Source organism: Electrophorus electricus, chromosome 17 (genome assembly GCF_013358815.1).
Source record: "Electrophorus electricus isolate fEleEle1 chromosome 17, fEleEle1.pri, whole genome shotgun sequence".
Lineage (NCBI taxonomy): Eukaryota > Metazoa > Chordata > Actinopteri > Gymnotiformes > Gymnotidae > Electrophorus > Electrophorus electricus.
The window spans coordinates 1591848-1609757 of NC_049551.1; the positions used below are offsets into that span (position 1 = coordinate 1591848).

The 17910-nt window shown below is 42.8% G+C and overlaps 3 protein-coding genes across 3 annotated transcripts; 1 reads left to right on the forward strand and 2 right to left on the reverse strand.

Annotated features, from left to right (window-relative positions):
- Positions 1–597: 597 nt before the first annotated feature.
- Positions 598–2907, reverse strand: isl1l (islet1, like). Its single transcript, XM_035535747.1, has 5 exons — positions 2823–2907; positions 2434–2623; positions 1854–2130; positions 1161–1364; positions 598–864 (listed from the first exon to the last, which is right to left on the reverse strand). The coding sequence occupies exons 1-5, from the start codon at positions 2836–2838 to the stop codon at positions 598–600; spliced, it is 954 nt and encodes a 317-aa protein (XP_035391640.1). The 5' UTR covers positions 2839–2907.
- A 2350-nt stretch (positions 2908–5257) lies between these two features.
- On the forward strand, positions 5258–11112 carry si:dkey-27b3.2 (Golgi phosphoprotein 3). The gene is made up of 4 exons (XM_027030504.2): positions 5258–5654; positions 6616–6747; positions 7989–8103; positions 8853–11112. The coding sequence occupies exons 1-4, from the start codon at positions 5445–5447 to the stop codon at positions 9275–9277; spliced, it is 882 nt and encodes a 293-aa protein (XP_026886305.1). The 5' UTR covers positions 5258–5444; the 3' UTR covers positions 9278–11112.
- Positions 11113–13157: 2045 nt separating this feature from the next.
- Positions 13158–14121, reverse strand: pmaip1 (phorbol-12-myristate-13-acetate-induced protein 1). The gene is made up of 2 exons (XM_035535710.1): positions 13968–14121; positions 13158–13834 (listed from the first exon to the last, which is right to left on the reverse strand). The coding sequence occupies exons 1-2, from the start codon at positions 13978–13980 to the stop codon at positions 13713–13715; spliced, it is 135 nt and encodes a 44-aa protein (XP_035391603.1). The 5' UTR covers positions 13981–14121; the 3' UTR covers positions 13158–13712.
- Between the last annotated feature and the right edge of the window lie 3789 nt (positions 14122–17910).

The window sequence follows — 17910 nt, forward strand, 5'->3', positions numbered from 1 at the left end:
TGTCTACGAATATCTGCTCAATATAACTACAGAACATGTCTACGAATATGTGCTCGATTTCCAGAATAAGTTAAACATGTTTTACCATTTTTTTTTTGCTAATACAGTTCAGTCATAAATCTGGAGTTTAATGCCTTGCTTGACAAAACAGATTCTTATTCTGGTCTAAAGTAAAATGTAAATAAATAACAATATTATACAAATAGCCATAGATAAAGAACAACATAGTATAATTAACAGTAAATAACGTTTCTGACACAAACACCAAAATCTTCAAAGAAGTGTAGAGTTAAAAAAACTTCCATCTTTGGAAGTGTTGAAAATCAACTAAAAGGGAGCTGGAAAAAATGTATTGTAAGAGAATTACACACAACAGCCACAAGGCAGGTCTCAAATGGCACAAAAGCACATCAACACATCTCACATCAATCAATTAATCGTGTTATCTGTTTCATTACAAATAACAACACTACTGAGAATGGTGCTTGGATTCAGTTAGTGATCACAGAACACATCTGTAATGATGCTGAAGGTTTCCAGAATCAGAGTCAGAATTCCGGAATCAGCATTCCGGAATGAGATGTATGGAATCAGAGTTCATTTGTTTCCCTGTACAGGATTGCTGGTGAGGATGCAGGGTGTGTCTGGCAGCTCGCTGGGAACTGGTGCATCTTCCCATCCAAAATTCTGGACATGGGCTGCACTGGCCAGGTGCTGATCCTGCATGCAGTCGGCATCCGAATACACAGAAAAACTGCTTAGCATTTTCCAGCATGGAGAGAAACTGTGGAAATCCAGCGAACTCATCAGTACATCCACGCCTGGGCTCTCTGGGCTGAGAGCTGGAAACAGCTCCTCCACCACCTGACATGGAATTCATATGAACAACACGTATTTTAACAAATTCATATGAAAAACCTGCATGTATTAAGAAATTCAAATTTTTTTGAATGTTAGGTTTCCAAAGCAAGCTGTATGAAGGAGCACCAAAGCAATGTATGTTCAATAAATAATGGTGACAGTGTTAATGTTATCATCTAACTATGGTCTGTTTTAAAATCACAACAATAAAAATGTTATCTTAGTTGATAACGCTACCCTAATTAAAGGGCTGTTGGGAAGAGCCCATGTGTTTCGACTCTTGCCTGCATGTGTCTCACCACAGCACTTCTCTTTTTGTCTTTACAGCGCTTGTTCTGGAACCACACACGGATGACGCGCGGACTCAGACCGGTCATCTCCACCAGCTGCTCCTTTACGAGTGCATCAGGCCGAGGATTCGCGCTGTAGCAGGCCTGTAACGTGTGCAGCTGGGACTCACTGAGGACAGTCCTCACGCGGGTCGTCCTCGCAGGTCTGCTCTGCTCTCCCAGCAACCAACCCTTACCTGCTCTGTCTACTCACACATGGAGCAGTGTGTGTGTGTGTGTGTGTGTGTGTGTGTGTGTGTGTGTGTATATATATATTTTTTTTTTAAATATACATACAAAAACATATAAAACTATATATACAATATTTATATTTATAGATTTATATGTTGTTTTTTTTGTGTGTACATATATATCCATATATATATATATATATATATATATATATATATATATATATATATATATATATATATAATATTATATATATATATATATATGTGTGTGTGTGTGTGTGTGTGTGTGTGTGTGTTATCACAATATTTTTCAACCATTTTAGTGGATACTAAAATGGTTTTACTATAGCATAATTCACAAAAGTTCCCTGAGTATTAAACAACCTACTAACTTGTAGCTCAAACACAAGAGTAGTTTTCGACCACACAGAGCCCTGGTGAGGTGAAACATTGAAACATTGAAACATGCTCTTGTAGTGTGCTTACCGGCCTCTTTGGCAGACTTCTCTGGGGGAGTCCGGTGCAGTGCGTGACCTGAAGATGCCATTAGCAAACCTGAGAGTTCGTGACTGGCGGTGCAGAACAGAGAGCCCTCGCGAAAGGTAAATTCGTCTCCGGTCAGCAGCTGTCGATCGCAGCCCTCGCACCGAAAACAGTGGGCATGATATACATGAAACTGAGCGCGCATGACGTGGTCGAGACTGGTGAAGGGTTTATGACATTTTGCGCATTTAATGGCGTATAATCTGAAAGGAAAAAAATGGGAAAAGGAAAACGCATTTGTTTTTCAAACTTTTTTTTTTTTTTACATTTTACATATATTATTAACTAGCTAAATTTGGATGTTCTGGCATTATGCATTAAATAATATATAAAGATTTGTCATAAATCTATATTTATGAAACTTGCGTATGTTTTTTTGACAATTTTATGGCCTTACGCATATGGTACCTAAAGAAAACTTAACGGTTTAGCGATTTGTGAAGGGAAAAACCTCAAAACTGGAAATCTAAGTAGTCATACAACTATCCACAGCACAGGGCGTGTACCTCCTGTAGTCGTCTTTGCACAAGGTTTTTCCGTCTTTGATGAAACAGGTGCTAGATTGGTCCAAGTTCCGCTGACACGCGACGCACTTCAGGCAGGTCGCGTGCCACTCCAGGTCTGGGGAAACGCGCAGGATGTACCGATCAAGGATTTGATGGCCACAGCCCGCGCACAGTGAAACCAGCCGAGTCCCTGCGGAGCACAGTAGCACACATTACTAAAACCAGCAACCTATTCGTAAACACATGCAATAATCGCGTTGCAAAAGCAATGGACTCTAACAGAATAGTTCTCATTTAATCTTAGTTATGTATCAAGAACATCAACAACAAAATTGTATTTTTTTTAAACAAGTTGGGTTTTTGTTGTTGTTTTTTATAAATCCACTTACGCTTCTGTGAATCCATAGCTATCAAGAGAAAAAGTTGGAGTATCGGTTCAAATCCCAAACAAATAGCATCTTCGGGAGTGCATGACGTGTATCCTCAGTCCGTGCTGCTCGTGAAACTCTTGCAGTTCCTGCGCTTCTCTATTGACGTGACACGAGATTCCGAGCCGTCCCGCCCTCGAGGGCGCCGTGAGTGGCCGGGACGTTGCCGTGTGAGCGAGCCATGCGCAGGTGAAGCCCAGTGAAGCCCCGCCCATGCTCCACTTTGCCACGCCCATTACTGTTCAGGTATCCGCGCGAGTTTTTAAAATAACTGCTTACAACGGTTCTGCACAGATAACAGCAGACTGTGTATGAAGATCTAAATTGTGCAGACAACTGAATTTCATGAACTGGATTTGCAAAAACTACACTAAACGGCTGCTGAGAGCTGCCTGTCTACCAACAAACTGACTGACTAAATGATTGACTGACTATAAGGCAGCTTGAATAATTTTGCTTCACCTGATGTATGAGTCTGTTGCTCTAGACCTCAGTAGCTCACTAAAGGGACCAAACAGAAGGACTGGTATAAGAATAAGGAGAGGTTTAGAAATAGGTTTAGGGGCAGTGGTTGCTCAGTGGTTAAGGTATTTAACTTGTAGTCAGAATGTTGCTGGTTCAAGTTGCCACTGTTGGGCCCCTGAGCAAGACCCTTAACCCTCAATTACTCAAGTATGACTCAGTCATAACTGTACATTGCTTTGGATAAAAGCATCAGCTAAATGCTGCAAATGTAAAAAATGTAAATGTGGGATTAAGGAGTGGTTTAAGATTAAGCAAAAAATGTCTGAACTCAGTTTACTGGTGAGAATTAATTTCTGGGTATGGGTGAACAACCTGCAGGAGAGATGGTGTTCAGCAGGTTCTCTTATCAGCTTATCAGTTCTCTTATCTCTTATCAGACCTGCTGTTTCTCCTGAACATGAAAATTAAGCACACAAAAGAGGGTTTGGGGTTTCCACTGTTCCCACTGTCATTGACCCAAGACCCAGGCAACAGGGCTAATTAAAGAATTACCTATAGACAAATAATGCAAGTAGTAGAAAAAATGCTATATAATTCATCCAGATGGTAAATTTTAATATTTTGAATAAGAGCAAATGCACACATTATTTTGTGTTATTGTTGTTCATATTAGTATATTTATGTAAAAAAAAATAAATTACTGTATAATGTGTATTCTAAAAAATGTGGTGTTACAGACCTGGTTAGTTTTCTATGTGCAGCCGTCTGGAGGCGCCGATCATGCTGGCATGATCAAATCACATGACTGGTTCAAGATGTCACAGCGTACAAACACAGTCATTGCGGTCACGCTGTGGAAAAAGCACACGCTTTCAACACTTTCAACGCTTTCAACGCTTAAACACTTTCAACGCTTTTTCTTTCTTTCTTTTTTCTTTATTTTTGCTGCTGAGAAACCAAGTAGAGCCAACATACATTAACACAGTTTCATTTTACCTCAGTTTTACATTTACATATGCACATATGCAAACATTTGCAAACATTGGTACAGTAAACATAATTTAAGGTGGTATATAAAGGCAAAATCAGAAGTATTCAAAAAAATGACCAAAATAGTCCATGTCTCCTAATCATTCAAAGCCCCATTTTGTTGCTGACTTTTAAATGAAAACTGTTTTTAGTCAAAAAGGTCTTTGTTCGGAAAGGATCTTCTTACAAATGTAGGCCTGTGTGTGTTATGAGATTCACATCTGTAGAATTTATTATTAGAATTTATTAGGGATGAAGATTAATTACTCAATCTACAGAATCATAGTAGACAGAAATAATTCACTTCTACATGTTAGAGATGGCCTTTTGTTCTATACAGTTACTATTACACTATTTGATCAACAAAACTAGGCCCAGAGCGCTTAATGCTTGTCAAATATATCAACTAATAATAAGCACTAATGTTGTAATGTTGCATAATTAATAATGTATAATGGTATTGTACTCTATCCTGTATTGTGCCAGTCGTTCAGTCTTCTATGCAAGAAATATCATATATTTCTGAAATGTCACGTAGTTATAAAAAGAGACACTAGTAAAATTAAGGACAAGCGCCAGTTGGGACGTGATTTATTCAATCAAGTGAACAAATTATGAAATCAAGGACCATTCCTTAAGCATGCCTTATTGAAACTGGAATTATACAGAGTCGTCCTAATAACACACCAGTGGGCTATATAGCAATCCACCAGTGGGTTATATACCAATCCATGTTTTACGTTTATCTTATCTTTTTTTTTTTTAAATAAATAAATTTTAAAAAATCAAGCCTTACCATAAGCCTAAACCACACCAAGCGCAAGAGGCGGAGCTATAGACACTTCAATCAGAGCCAGGCTCACATTGGCATTGTGACGTCGCCTCTGACGTCAGCCGCGCCATCTCTTTCGTCATCATTCTCCGCCATATTGACGGAGGCGCAGTAGAGGAGGCTTTGTCCCGGATGCATGTAAACATCCACGTCAAACGCGTCCTGTGTTTCTGTTTCCCGAGACAGCCGCTGTCGGCTAATGCGTCATTAAAAAGACTGCTGCATACGTTGGCGTTACCCGGGGCCCTCTTTCAGTAATGAACTCCCTAACGCAGAGAAACTCGGGCCTTGTTCAGAGGCGAACCGAGGCCTCTCGCAGCGCCGCGGCCGACAGAGAGAGAGAGTCCGACGGCGACGACTACGAGTCCCGTCGCGGGGAAGAGGAGGAGGACGACGGCGGAGACGCCAAGGAAACGCGCCTCACGCTGATGGAAGAAGTGCTGCTACTCGGACTGAAGGACCGGGAGGTTTGATAACGCCGCATTCGCTCGGTTATCAATTCCAGCAGCTGGCTAGCTCTCTGAATTAGCCACTACAACAAATATAGGATCCTGTTTGTAAAGTCACAGCTAGGGTTAGGTTATATAGGGATATAACCGGGATATAACTAACGCTGGGGGTCAGTTATCTAGATATGACCGGTATATAACTAACGCTAGGGGTCAGCTATTTAGACTTGACCGGGATACAACTAACGCTAGGGATCAGCTATCTAGATATAATCATTTGTCGACTATGTAGCTAACCTAGCTAACAGAGTTATGCCTGTACGAGTAGTTTTCAACCTTAAGAACAGGATGTGTTCGCCTGCAGATGGACTGTAATGGTTAAGACATCTGTTTGCTTTGGCTCTAGTCGGTAAGGGCATGAATTCCACTCCTGACATGACAGAAAGGCCATTTTAGACTTAACGTAGCCTTTTGGTCTTTCGAGTATGAGGATTACGTGAATATAATTGAACCTTAATACGTTAACCTTGACAGTCAGTAGTTCACACCAACTAAAATGGAAGAAATTCTGTGTGTGTGTGTGTGTGTGTGTGTGTGTGTGTGTGTGTGTGTGTACTCACACACAGAACAAGCACACAGTAAATAGAAGTGAACATCCCTTGCAATAAAACTGTGATGCCTTTGAGCTGAGTTGCCAAAGTGAAATTAATCTCACATGTTGAGATTTGACGAGGCGGAACAGTTTGAAGGTTTTGGTTTAACAGTTTCAGAGTTAAGGTTTAACACAGGAGTAAGTGACAAATGGTGTTTAGAAATCACGGAAACCCACAACTACATCCTGCTGTTTCAGGCACATTGTTTTAAAGCCCTTACAGTTGTATTATGTCGTAAGTGTGCAGGTGTTACATTTCTCTTCTCCTGCAAGCTGTTGTGTGAGGTGAGTTTGCTGGTGAAGGCAGCTGCCTGTGTGTGTCTGCAGGGTTATACCTCCTTCTGGAATGACTGCATCTCCTCAGGACTGAGGGGGTGTATGCTCATCGAGCTGGGACTCCGAGGACGCCTGCAGCTCGAACCATGTGGCATGAGGAGGAAAAGCCTGCTCACCAGAAAGGTCATTCTCTCTCTCTCTCTCTCTCTCTCTCTCTCTCTCTCTCTCTCTCCCACTGATGCTCTCCGGTTCTCTCTCTCTCTCTCTCTCCCACTGATGCTCTCCGGTTCTCTCTCTCTCTCTCTCTCCCACTGATGCTCTCTGGTTCTCTCTCTCTCTCCCACTGATGCTCTCTGGTTCTCTCTCTCTCACTGGTGCTCTCTGGTTCTCTCTCTCTCTCTCTCTCTCTCTCACTGGTGCTCTCTGGTTCTCTCCCTCTCTCTCTCTCTCTCACTGGTGCTCTCTGGTTCTCTCCCTCTCTCTCTCTCTCTCTCACTGGTGCTCTCTGGTTCTCTCCCTCTCTCTCTCTCTCTCACTGGTGCTCTCTGGTTCTCTCCCTCTCTCTCTCTCTCTCACTGGTGCTCTCTGGTTCTCTCCCTCTCTCTCTCTCTCTCTCACTGGTGCTCTCTGGTTCTCTCTCTCTCTCTCTCTCTCTCTCTCACTGGTGCTCTCTGGGTCTCTCTCTCTCTCTCTCTCTCTCTCTCACTGGTGCTCTCTGGTTCTCTCTCTCTCTCTCTCTCTCTCTCTCTCTCTCACTGGTGCTCTCTGGTTCTCTCTCTCTCTCTCTCTCTCTCTCTCACTGGTGCTCTCTGGTTCTCTCTCTCTCTCTCTCTCTCACTGGTGCTCTCTGGTTCTCTCTCTCTCTCTCTCTCTCTCACTGGTGCTCTCTGGTTCTCTCTCTCTCTCTCTCTCTCACTGGTGCTCTGGTTCTCTCTCTCTCTCTCTCTCACTGGTGCTCTCTGGTTTTCTCTCTCTCTCTCTCTCTCTCTCTCTCTCTCTCACTGGTGCTCTCTGGTTCTCTCTCTCTCACTGGTGCTCTCTGGTTCTCTCTCTCTCTCTCTCTCTCTCTCTCTCTCACTGGTGCTCTCTGGTGCTCTCTGGTTCTCTCTCTCTCTCTCTCTCTCACTGGTGCTCTCTGGTTCTCTCTCTCTCTGTGCGTTTGTGTGTGCGTGCGTGTGGTCATTTCTGTGGATGTTTTGTGCTAGTTTCTGTCTGAATTAGACATTTTTGAAGTTTTGGTACTTTTTTGACCTCCAGTGCATCAGGTAGGATGGGAGAGTAATTCTTATATACAATTGCAGGCCAACCGTTTCAATTAAATGATATCCAGAAGCATATTAAAAATCATTATTATATATTTTCTGGTCACAAAAACGGTTGAAAAGTGATTAATTGCTTGTCCTTGTTGTCGTTTGTGTCTCCAGGTGATCTGTAAGTCAGACGCCCCTACTGGAGACATGCTGTTAGATGAGGCACTGAAACATGTGAAGGAGACGCAGCCCCCTGAGACAGTGCAGAGCTGGATCGAGCTACTGAGTGGTGAGCAGACATGCGCATGCCTTTCAGATCAGTTTGTAGCAGTTTTCGTTCACTTTGCGTAGCAAAATTCCCAGTGTTGGGTTGACTGTAACAGTGCTTGTTCGTGTCCAGCAGGAGTTACATTAGATGTTACTAGATTGTTGATTAAACACTGGGGAATGTTCTAGACTTGCCGGGGTTTCATGGTATGAGATCATGTCGAATGGAAAGCCCAAAGCATCTCAGAATGCACTTTTACCGCAGTGCCGGCAGGTTCCCCCATAACGCGTACACCCTGCTGCCAAAACCTGGTTGCTGGGAGCAACATAATCATACATGACTGGAAAATCCTGGAAAGTGTTTGTGTGTGTGGGTGTGTGTAGTGTTTTGTTTTTAGGTAAACCTCATGTTTCTTGGGTTTGTCCCAGTAACCCTGCATTCTCCTACAGGATCAATGTTTTGTCTGTCTGTCTCACTGTGCATATGGACACTGGATTCTGGACTATAAGTGAAATACTGAATGATAGTGTAAAGATGGATCCTAATAAATCAAATTTGACAGTTTCAGTGGCTTTTATGTAAAATGTTACCTCGATTAACCACTAAATTCACTAGTATTTATAAATAGCATGCTCACTAAATATTAATCAAATATTCCTCTATGCCAAACCAGTACCTGTACTAAAAACAGCTTGGCGCCCACCCTGATGTTGTAGCATTGTCTAAGATCATTGCCTGAGGTGACCCCATGCCGTGGTTATCTGTGGCAGGCGAGACCTGGAACCCTCTGAAGCTGCACTACCAGCTGCGAAACGTACGCGAGCGTCTGGCCAAGAACCTGGTGGAGAAGGGCGTGCTCACCACGGAGAAGCAGAACTTCCTGCTGTTCGACATGACGACGCACCCCCTCACCAACAGCACGGTAAAGCAGCGGCTGGTGAAGAAGGTCCAGGAGGCGGTGCTGGACAGATGGGTGAACGAGCCGCAGCGGATGGACAAGCGTCTCCTGGCGCTGCTCCTGCTGGCACACTCGTCAGACGTGCTGGAGAATGCCTTCGCCCCACTGCTGGACGAGCAGTACGACCTGGCCATGAAGCGCGTCCGCGTCCTGCTTGACCTCGACCCTGAGGGCGAGGCGGCCAAGTCTGGCGCCAACGAGCTGCTCTGGGCCGTCGTGGCCGCCTTCACCAAATGAACCTGGTGGAAAGAGACACAAGACACATGGGGAGAGAGACAGATGGGGAGAGAGAGAGAGAAAGAAAGCAAGAAAGAAAGAGAGAGAGACTAGACCTGAAGCTCACTGAGCTGCACCCAGAACTTTGGCCTTGGAGCTTGGTTTACTGAACCTTAGAATGGTGGCGGTTATACATACCAGTGATGAAGGAGATGATGATGGTGGTGGTGATGATGATGATGATGATGATGATGATTATAAGTGATTCTCATGTTGAGTGATGACATGCCCTCTGCCTTCCACAGATGTGTTGCCCTGGCTGTTAGCTGACACATGATTGCTGTCTGCTTTAAGGATTCACACAGTTAAAGCATTTGTATCACTAATAGGGTTCAGGTGTGCTCTAAACGATGAAACCCTCAGAGCTTCTTTACCGCCCTGGCCATGACTCTGATCTCATCTAGAAGCTTCTATAATCCTAATCTTGGTCTTCTTGACATAGACCTGTGTTGGTATGAGGAAAACAGATTCAGATTTTACCCAAGCAGACGGCAACTTCTTCACCCTGTGGTTACCAGATGAAGACGTTCTTTTGCACATTTAAGAAGAAGAAAAGTCCAGTGAGGTTATCTATCTGGTCGAGGCATTCAGAGAATTGATGTGAGTGGCAATGAAAATATTGCAATACAGTTTGTTTCTCTTCTTTATATTTTACCATGCCACTTTTGTGATGTCCCCTTAAAAGTGGTGTTAGTGTTTAGTGTTTTGGCTAGATAAGACATCACTGCACCACAGTCGAAGAAGTTTATTTGTCTCCTGTTCCTCATGTGGCACTTAGGAAGACTACTGACACCCAGCAGGACTGGTGACCCCTCACAACCCCCCGTCCAGGGTTCAGTATCTCTGCTGTTAGTATCTTATTCAAGATTAGCACTTTCCCTTAGAAACCGAACGTGTGGCCAAAAGCTCTTCTTGGTGTTTGAGCTGTTTGTAGATCTCACAACTCCGCTTTCTTCGAGATGAGTAGCGCCCCTTAATTTTACACCAAGCAAAATTATATTTGGCTCTTGCGCATTTCTTAAAGCAGGTAGACTGAATACATTTATTTATTTATTGTTCTGGTCCCGCAGGGGACTGGGGTCATGATCCAGCCTGCGTCGTTCACAAGCTCTGCTGAAGGCAGAAGACAAGGTCATTTTTCGGCTAGCTGGAGTATTTGCACTTCCCATGACTTGTTTTTCTTGGTAGTACCACATCGCCTCTGTGGGACAAATGCTACTTTGGACCACTTCAGGAGTCGGTTGTAGTTTGAGTTCATGATAATATTTAACATCTAATTTTTGGTGGCCATAAAGACACACTAATAGTTTCCTCAAGAACATCTGTGATTGCTTGTACTTTTTACTGTCTGTCCTGAAACATCTGTATCCTTTATTTTATGTTGCTAAATTGTCTTTCATTGTTTTGAGTTTTATTGTGTCCACACAATATACCATTTCAGGGTTTTTTTGTTTTTTTTAATGCTATCATTTTTTGTTTCAGAAATTCATAAGTCATTCTTGTTTTATTCTCCATCTGTTTTTGTTTTGTTTTTTCCTCTTATTTGAGCTCTTCTTTGGTCATTCCGCTTTCTTTTTGTTGGTATTGTTGTGTACGAGGACCGGTCCCTGGAGAGAGGAGCAACGTTCTCTCTGCTTTGGACAAGTTGGGGTTTCACTTATTGACCTACTGTTAGTTAACCATAATTAATGATGTATAAATATAGACATTGAGAAAACAGCTCAGATTTGTACACCTGCTTTTTACAGTGTAATAAACGATGATCCTTCAAGTGCCTGAACTGGATGCAAGGTAAACTCTCCGCCTGCCTGGTTCGTCTTTCCCAGTACTAGCAGATTTGCAAATTGCTCATCTGGCCAGTATTTCAGGAAGCATGATTTTCCCAGTTCAATTTCCCAGTTAGGTCAATAAATACCCAATAAATCCAAGATTGCCATCTAATTAGGTTAATGTTGGGCACACGCTTACAAAGTTTTAATATTTAGTGACCCTCCAGTATCTCCATGCCTTTCATGAAGAGAATTATTGGTATAAAATAGGGTATAGTTTGCATGAAATTTACCTTGCATCATCGGAAGCCCGATGTGGAGGTGTTTACAGTTTTTTTTAGAAACTGCATTCAGTCTCCTTCATGTCTGATCAGTGTAACTGAAAGCTGAGCTAGTGTGTGTGTAGCGTACTATGATAATTCTCAAAATCAGCATTAGGTTAAGGTCTGTGCTCTTGACATAATCCCGAGGCTCCGTTTGCTCCACTGTCCAGTTCTGCAGTCAGGCGTGTTCATTACAATACCGGTGCCAGAGCCACACAGTTCTCACATCTGAGCAGTATTCTATTTATTTATTTATTTATTTATTGGATAACACATGAGTTTGGTATCTTAAACATTTTTAATATTTTATTGTGCTACCTGGGACTTTAAGCCATGTGTCAGGAGCAGCTAGTAGGTGAAGTGAAGAGGGTGGTGGGATAGAGAATGCCCCCCTGAAGGCGAGGGCAGTGGGACCATCATTCAGGTGGGGTGGTCACAGCACTCAGGTGAAGTGACTACGGTTGACTTTACGCCAGAGGCTTATAAAGAGCTTTACCTCCACCAACCTCCGAGTGCGTTGACCCCCAAATATCAGCAATCTCTAAAGTCCTTTGCAAAGGACCCCTTTAAAAACTAGTGCTCCTATAAGTGCGTGGGAATTTCTTAGAACTTGGTACACTAGGGAATCTGAAAGCCGATTGGTCCAAGAGCTGTCTATGATCTGTAATCCTGAACCTAACCTGTTCCATAGGAGGTTAGGTGTGCATCATAAATTGCCATGGTAATGTAGGCTGGTAAAGAGTAATCCAATATCATTACCAAGTACACGCTTAGATCAAATTAACCTTAATATTAGCTGACAAAGCAATAATTCCTGGCTTTTGAAATGGTCACCAGGACTCCATGGCTTTTAGGTTAAATTAATTAGCTAACTGGGCAATTCTGCTTTGTAAGATACTGTCTAGGTTCTTGAAAGAAGTTGCTGATTAAAAAAAAAAAAACACAAGCTTTCATTCTGCTACATGTACTCCATTTTCATGTATATATACCACGGTGGCCACTGACTTGATAAATGTAGTTATTTAGTAAAGAAAGTCAAGACAACATTTGGGAATTTTTTTTTTTTTTTTTTTTTTGGTATTAAATCTTATCCTTGGGTTCTGGTGTAACTGATAATACAACAGCCTCAATAACAACTTAAAGATGTATTTATTTATTTATGGCTTCACAGAAATGAGTCACTTTCAACAAACTATCAGACTGAAACCAAAAGAGGAAATGAACTGAAACCTCAGTTCGTTCCAGGAGGGTGGACGTATTTATCGGTACTCAAAGAGTGTTATTCAGAAGCAATACACCAGTTCATAGAATTATCTTGCTTCTTCCCTGCTGAAAGTATATTGGGTTTCTAGTTGACAGTAAACAACTTCAGGTGGTGACAATACAGAAAAATCAGCCTTCTCTGCTAGTGAAGGAGGAGTGTGAGGAACATGTCTGGGGGATGGATAGGGTAGTGTGATGGAGACTATCCCCCCTGAAGGAGAGGGCAGTGGGACAGAGACTGTCACTCAGGTAAGGTGGTCACAGCAATCCTGTTGGCTCCACTCACATCAGAGGAACAAATATAGGCAGCTGAACTAGTAAAGGCTGTTGTGGAACAAACAACCAGTCAGGAGACTAATATAAAATAGACTGGGATGGATATGGTCTTTTGCACCCTTGACCATAAGTTAAACTTTAGATTATGAGCACTGTTCTTTGACATGAAGGATCTGCTAAATGTGTGATGACAAAACGGTTACAAGACTGGTCGTTTTCAAATTTATTACAATGACATTTCATAAACATTAGGAAAAACAATAACATTTCAACCACTGTACACACAGCGCCATGAAATATTTGATTACTTAAATCACATGATTTTCTTTGGGTCTCTAGTTCCTTGGTAGTAGGTCATGTCAATCTAAGTGAGACCTAAATGAAAGCTACATGCACAAAGCAACAACATCATTACCACTGCATATTCCCAGACGTGTACGAGCGTCAGCCTGTCGGTTCGAAGTCTTCCGCAGATCTTAAAGTAAATGAAGAACAAAGCAGAGCCAGCCAAAGCCTGTCGCTGAGGTTTGAGTGTGCCATTTCAGTCTCTTCGCATAAATGAATTAAGGACTTCCAGTGTCCAGGGATTGTGTCCGCAAAGGTGTCCATGAGCTCCTCGTCGTTCCACTTGCGCCAGTTGTTCCGGTGAACCGGTCGCACGGACAATGCGCCATAGTCGGGAGCGTATTTACCGGTCACGAAAATGCTTGATTGCCTTCCAACAGCGATAGATTAGGTCACGTACTGTTCTCCGATCTGTTCTGTTCATTTAATCTTCACGACCGGTTTGTAGTTTCTGGCAATCAAATGCAGCAACACGTATTTCCAGTTGATCATATCTCCCATTCTGCGCAGCTGGCACGCACATTCAGACACAACGGTTTGCTCTAGAAAGAGGTCGGAAAGCCAAGAAATTAATTGACATGGTCTGTACAGCCAACCTGTCTAATTACCGCAAGAAAACCAAACGTTTGAAGATGAAAACTGTCTGATATTGAAATGACTGTAGTTGGCATTTACCTTTGCTGGCCATTTTCAGAAGACTTCGGAAGAGTTCTGCCGTGCTTGGAGGAAAAGGGACACTGATCGTACACTTGTAGCGCACACACCGATCCGTGTGTCTAATAAGGTAGTCTCTACCGGCTATACTTAGGTCTTGAGTTTATATATCTCTCATGTTCTATCTCTCATGTGATGCAGAGACGGGGCGGTCACAGGAATTCCCGTTCACGTCACGGGACTAGTTCCTGCTTGTTTGTTTATAAGGTATTTGACACCGGATCGCTCATTTAGACGGGCCTCCCGAATCCACTGATTTAAAAGCTTTAGTTAAACACCTTTTGTTAAATCCCTGGAAGTTCTGCTTGTTCCCCGTTTCTGTAATCATCCTATTTTATAATATGGACTTTTATAGCAGTGTATACTTTACGCAGGGTTCATCACCAAGATTTCAAATTAAAACGGGTATTCGTCAAGCGTGTCACATTTCCCCATTGTTTTATTAAATATTATCCCCAATATTATATAGGTTATTTTAGCTGCCGAATTGATATCTATCTATATTAAGATGTTGACATAGAGGGTATAGATATCCTGGCTCGAGCAACAGTTTGATAACAACACTGCTTTATTTTTTGAAAAATTTTAGGGAAAATTGCGTGTTTTGGGTTTATTTGACATTTATATTTACGTCATTTAGCAGACGCTCTTATCCAGAGCGACTTACAAAAGTGCTTTGTCATTTACTCATAGAATATATCCAAGTACAGTACAGTAGGTTAGAGTCCAACATACCAGTGAACTAGAATACTGTAGAATACAGGAATGAATGCTGATACCTAGAAGTGCAAAATACATAAGGTCTATCTTAAACAATAAGTGCTAGAAACAATAAGTGCTAGAGTTTGTTAAACAACATAAACAATACCCTATAATAAGTATTAATTTAGTCAGTCAATATGGGAGCAGTGTCAGTTGTCCTTTAAATATTCTGCAAATAGATGGGTCTTCAGTCTGTGTTTGAAGACTGCAAGGGACTCTGCTGTCCGGACAGCAAGCGGGATTTCATTCCACCATCTTGGAGCCAGGACAGAAAATAGTCTCGATGCTTGTCGTCCATGAGACCTGAAGCAAGGTATTTCAAGCTGAGCCATACTTGAGGTTCGAAGTACTCGAGGTACAGATCGGGCTTTGACCATTGACCTCATGTATGAAGGGGCTGGTCCATTTTTGGCTTTGTAGGCAAGCATCAAGGTTTTAAATTTGATGCGTGCAGCTACAGGGAGCCTCTGTCTTAGTACAGTCTATCTTAGCACAGTCTGTTCTAACACAGTCTGCCTTTACACAAGTCTGCTCTAGCACAGTCTTCACCTGCACAGTTAATTCCCCTCACCATCTAACTCCTCACTAGGTGAGGAGTGCCCACACATTATTCCCAGCTTTGTTTTTCAGTGACATGTCACATGCAAAAGTTCAAACAGGCTCAAAGGGAGGGACAAGTTCACCCTAAAAAGTGCACTGACCTAAAGTCTGTACCCTTCTTAGCACTATGAAGAATGGCACCTTTAACATATTTAAATATATCTGCTTTTCTTTTAACCTATTTAAGAGTTTTACATGATAATTTTGTCAATTCAGTAGTGGTGCATACGCTGGAATTTTAGAACATTGTGTAGAATTTTCATACAAGTCCTGGGAAAAGAACTCTGCAGGGGTCAAAGTTCGTGCTAAATATAACGGGAAACGTTGTTTCTTCATGGCTCCTGGCTCAGCTGTGCGGTCCACACCTCTGTTTACTCTAAAAGCCAATGAAATCACCCAAACAGTCAAGGTTTTCCCTCAGAACATTAGCCACCAACCATCACAAGCCCCGCCCCCAGACACACACCGCTAATGGAAAAGAGATGGCGTGATGTGCAGGTGGGTTGTGGGGTGTGTGTGGGGGGGTGTGTGTGTTGGGGTTGCGGTTGAGGGCACAAGATTGCTCCGTCTGGCCAGCAGATGATGCCACTTTGCTATGCCCTGGACGACTGACCCCAAACCCCAAAAGTCAGCAATTCTGCAGTGTGTGTGTGTGTGAAAGAGAGAGAGAAAGAATCACCAGTGTAACAAACAGGAAGTCTTGTATGAGAAACCATTATTTTCCTCCAGTGAAACCTTGAAGGCCATTAAGTTCAAGTTCAAGTTCGGTTTATTTGTCACATACATAGTCATACATGGTATAACTCGCAGTGAAATGGTGGAGAGTGCTCTGTCCACACTGAGGAAAAGAAAAGAAAACAGGGGTGCATAGAGAAAAATATATATATGCAAGATAAAAAAATAAATAAATAAATATATATATATATATATATATATATATATATATATATATTCTATGTATATTACAGTGTATTACTGCTGTAGAGAATTGTGCGCTGTGGTAAAAATGCTAATTGTTAGCTGCTAGTTATACAGAAACAACTACACTCTGCACAGATTAGTCATATGATAGATAACCATCCCTTCCTGAGCAATCTCTCTCTTTGTCTCTCTCTTATAGTGTTTCTCTAGATTCCTGTATACTGAGTCTATTCCGTCCCTGTGTGTGTGTAGCTGTCTGGGTTTATGACACTAGGGGAAGAGGTGAAAAGGTCAAGCCCCTGGGGTCATAACTTAGGTAGGCTCCCCATGGATGGCCCCACTATGCCCTTCTGAGGTATTCTCAGGTATTCTCCCTGGTTTATTCTCCCTGGTTTATGGCAGAACTGCTCTTTCCTGTTACATTTCACTTCACGCCTTATTTCAGCCTCCTTCCCCCTTTCAGTGAAGAAGCTCGAGTCTCCCTCACTCAGAGGCCTTCAGTCCTCTGCCTGGTCAGACTGGGTCCACCAAGCCCCCAGTTCAGGACAGGTTGAACTGACCAGGACATTGTGCAGCACATTGTTAAACACCACATGCCCCTTGTGAAAGCCAGATAGTATGCATGGAGGTGAAGAATTTAATCTGAGGAGAGAGGAGAAAAAGAAGTCAGAGAGTTGGATGTTGGGGAATGCACGTTGGTTGGAGGAGTGGGAACAGTGGAAAAGAACTGGTGGATTGCTGCAACCTTCTCCTCAAAGAAGGTGATAAAATCCTCTGGAGGAAGAGATGAGGAAGGAGGGGGAGGGGAGGATTAAGGAGAGAAGAAAAAATAGTGAAGAGCTTGCGTGGATCAGATAATGATCATTCAAATTTCACTCTGTAGTAGGATGACTTTGTAGATGTTACTTCCAGTGAGAACTTGGAAAGGAGAGACTTGTATGAGCAGAGCTCTGAATCTACGTGAGATTTCCTCCACCTCCTCTCTGCAGTCCTTAGTTCTCTCCTGTGGCAGTGAAGTGTTTCTGTTAGCCAGGGGGCAGGTGGGGAGGACTTAGCAGGTCTAGAGGAGAGAGGGCACAGAAGACTCATTGATGAGAGTGTAGAAATGAAAGAATTTGTAACTGTATCCAAAGAGAGAGAGGATAGAGAGTCAGGGTGAGGAAGGGTGGACAAAATAGTAGAAGTAAGGGAAGAGGGAGTTATGGAGTGCAGATTGCGATGGAAGGAGGAGGAACATGTTGGAGAGGACTGGATGGAAAGAGAAGGAAGGAGAGAGAGAAGGATAGAAAGTGATGGTCCGAGAGGTGGAGGGGGGTGACTGCAGTGTCTGATGTTGTGGTGGTGCGGGTGAAGATCAGGTCCAGAACATTGGCCGCTGTGAGTCAGAGGAGAGTGGTTGAGGGTGAGGTCAAATGCTGTCTGATGGAAGTTTGAAGTCACCAAGGAGAATGAGTGGATTTCCTTCAGTGGGGAAATAACTCAGGAGGATGTCGAGCTCATCAATGAAGTGATCTAGGGAACCTGGAGGGCGGTAGATGACAATAAGACGTTTGGTGGGGAAAGACACTGTAATGGCATGAAATTCAAAAGAGGAGATGGAAAGAGTAGAGAAGGAAAGTGG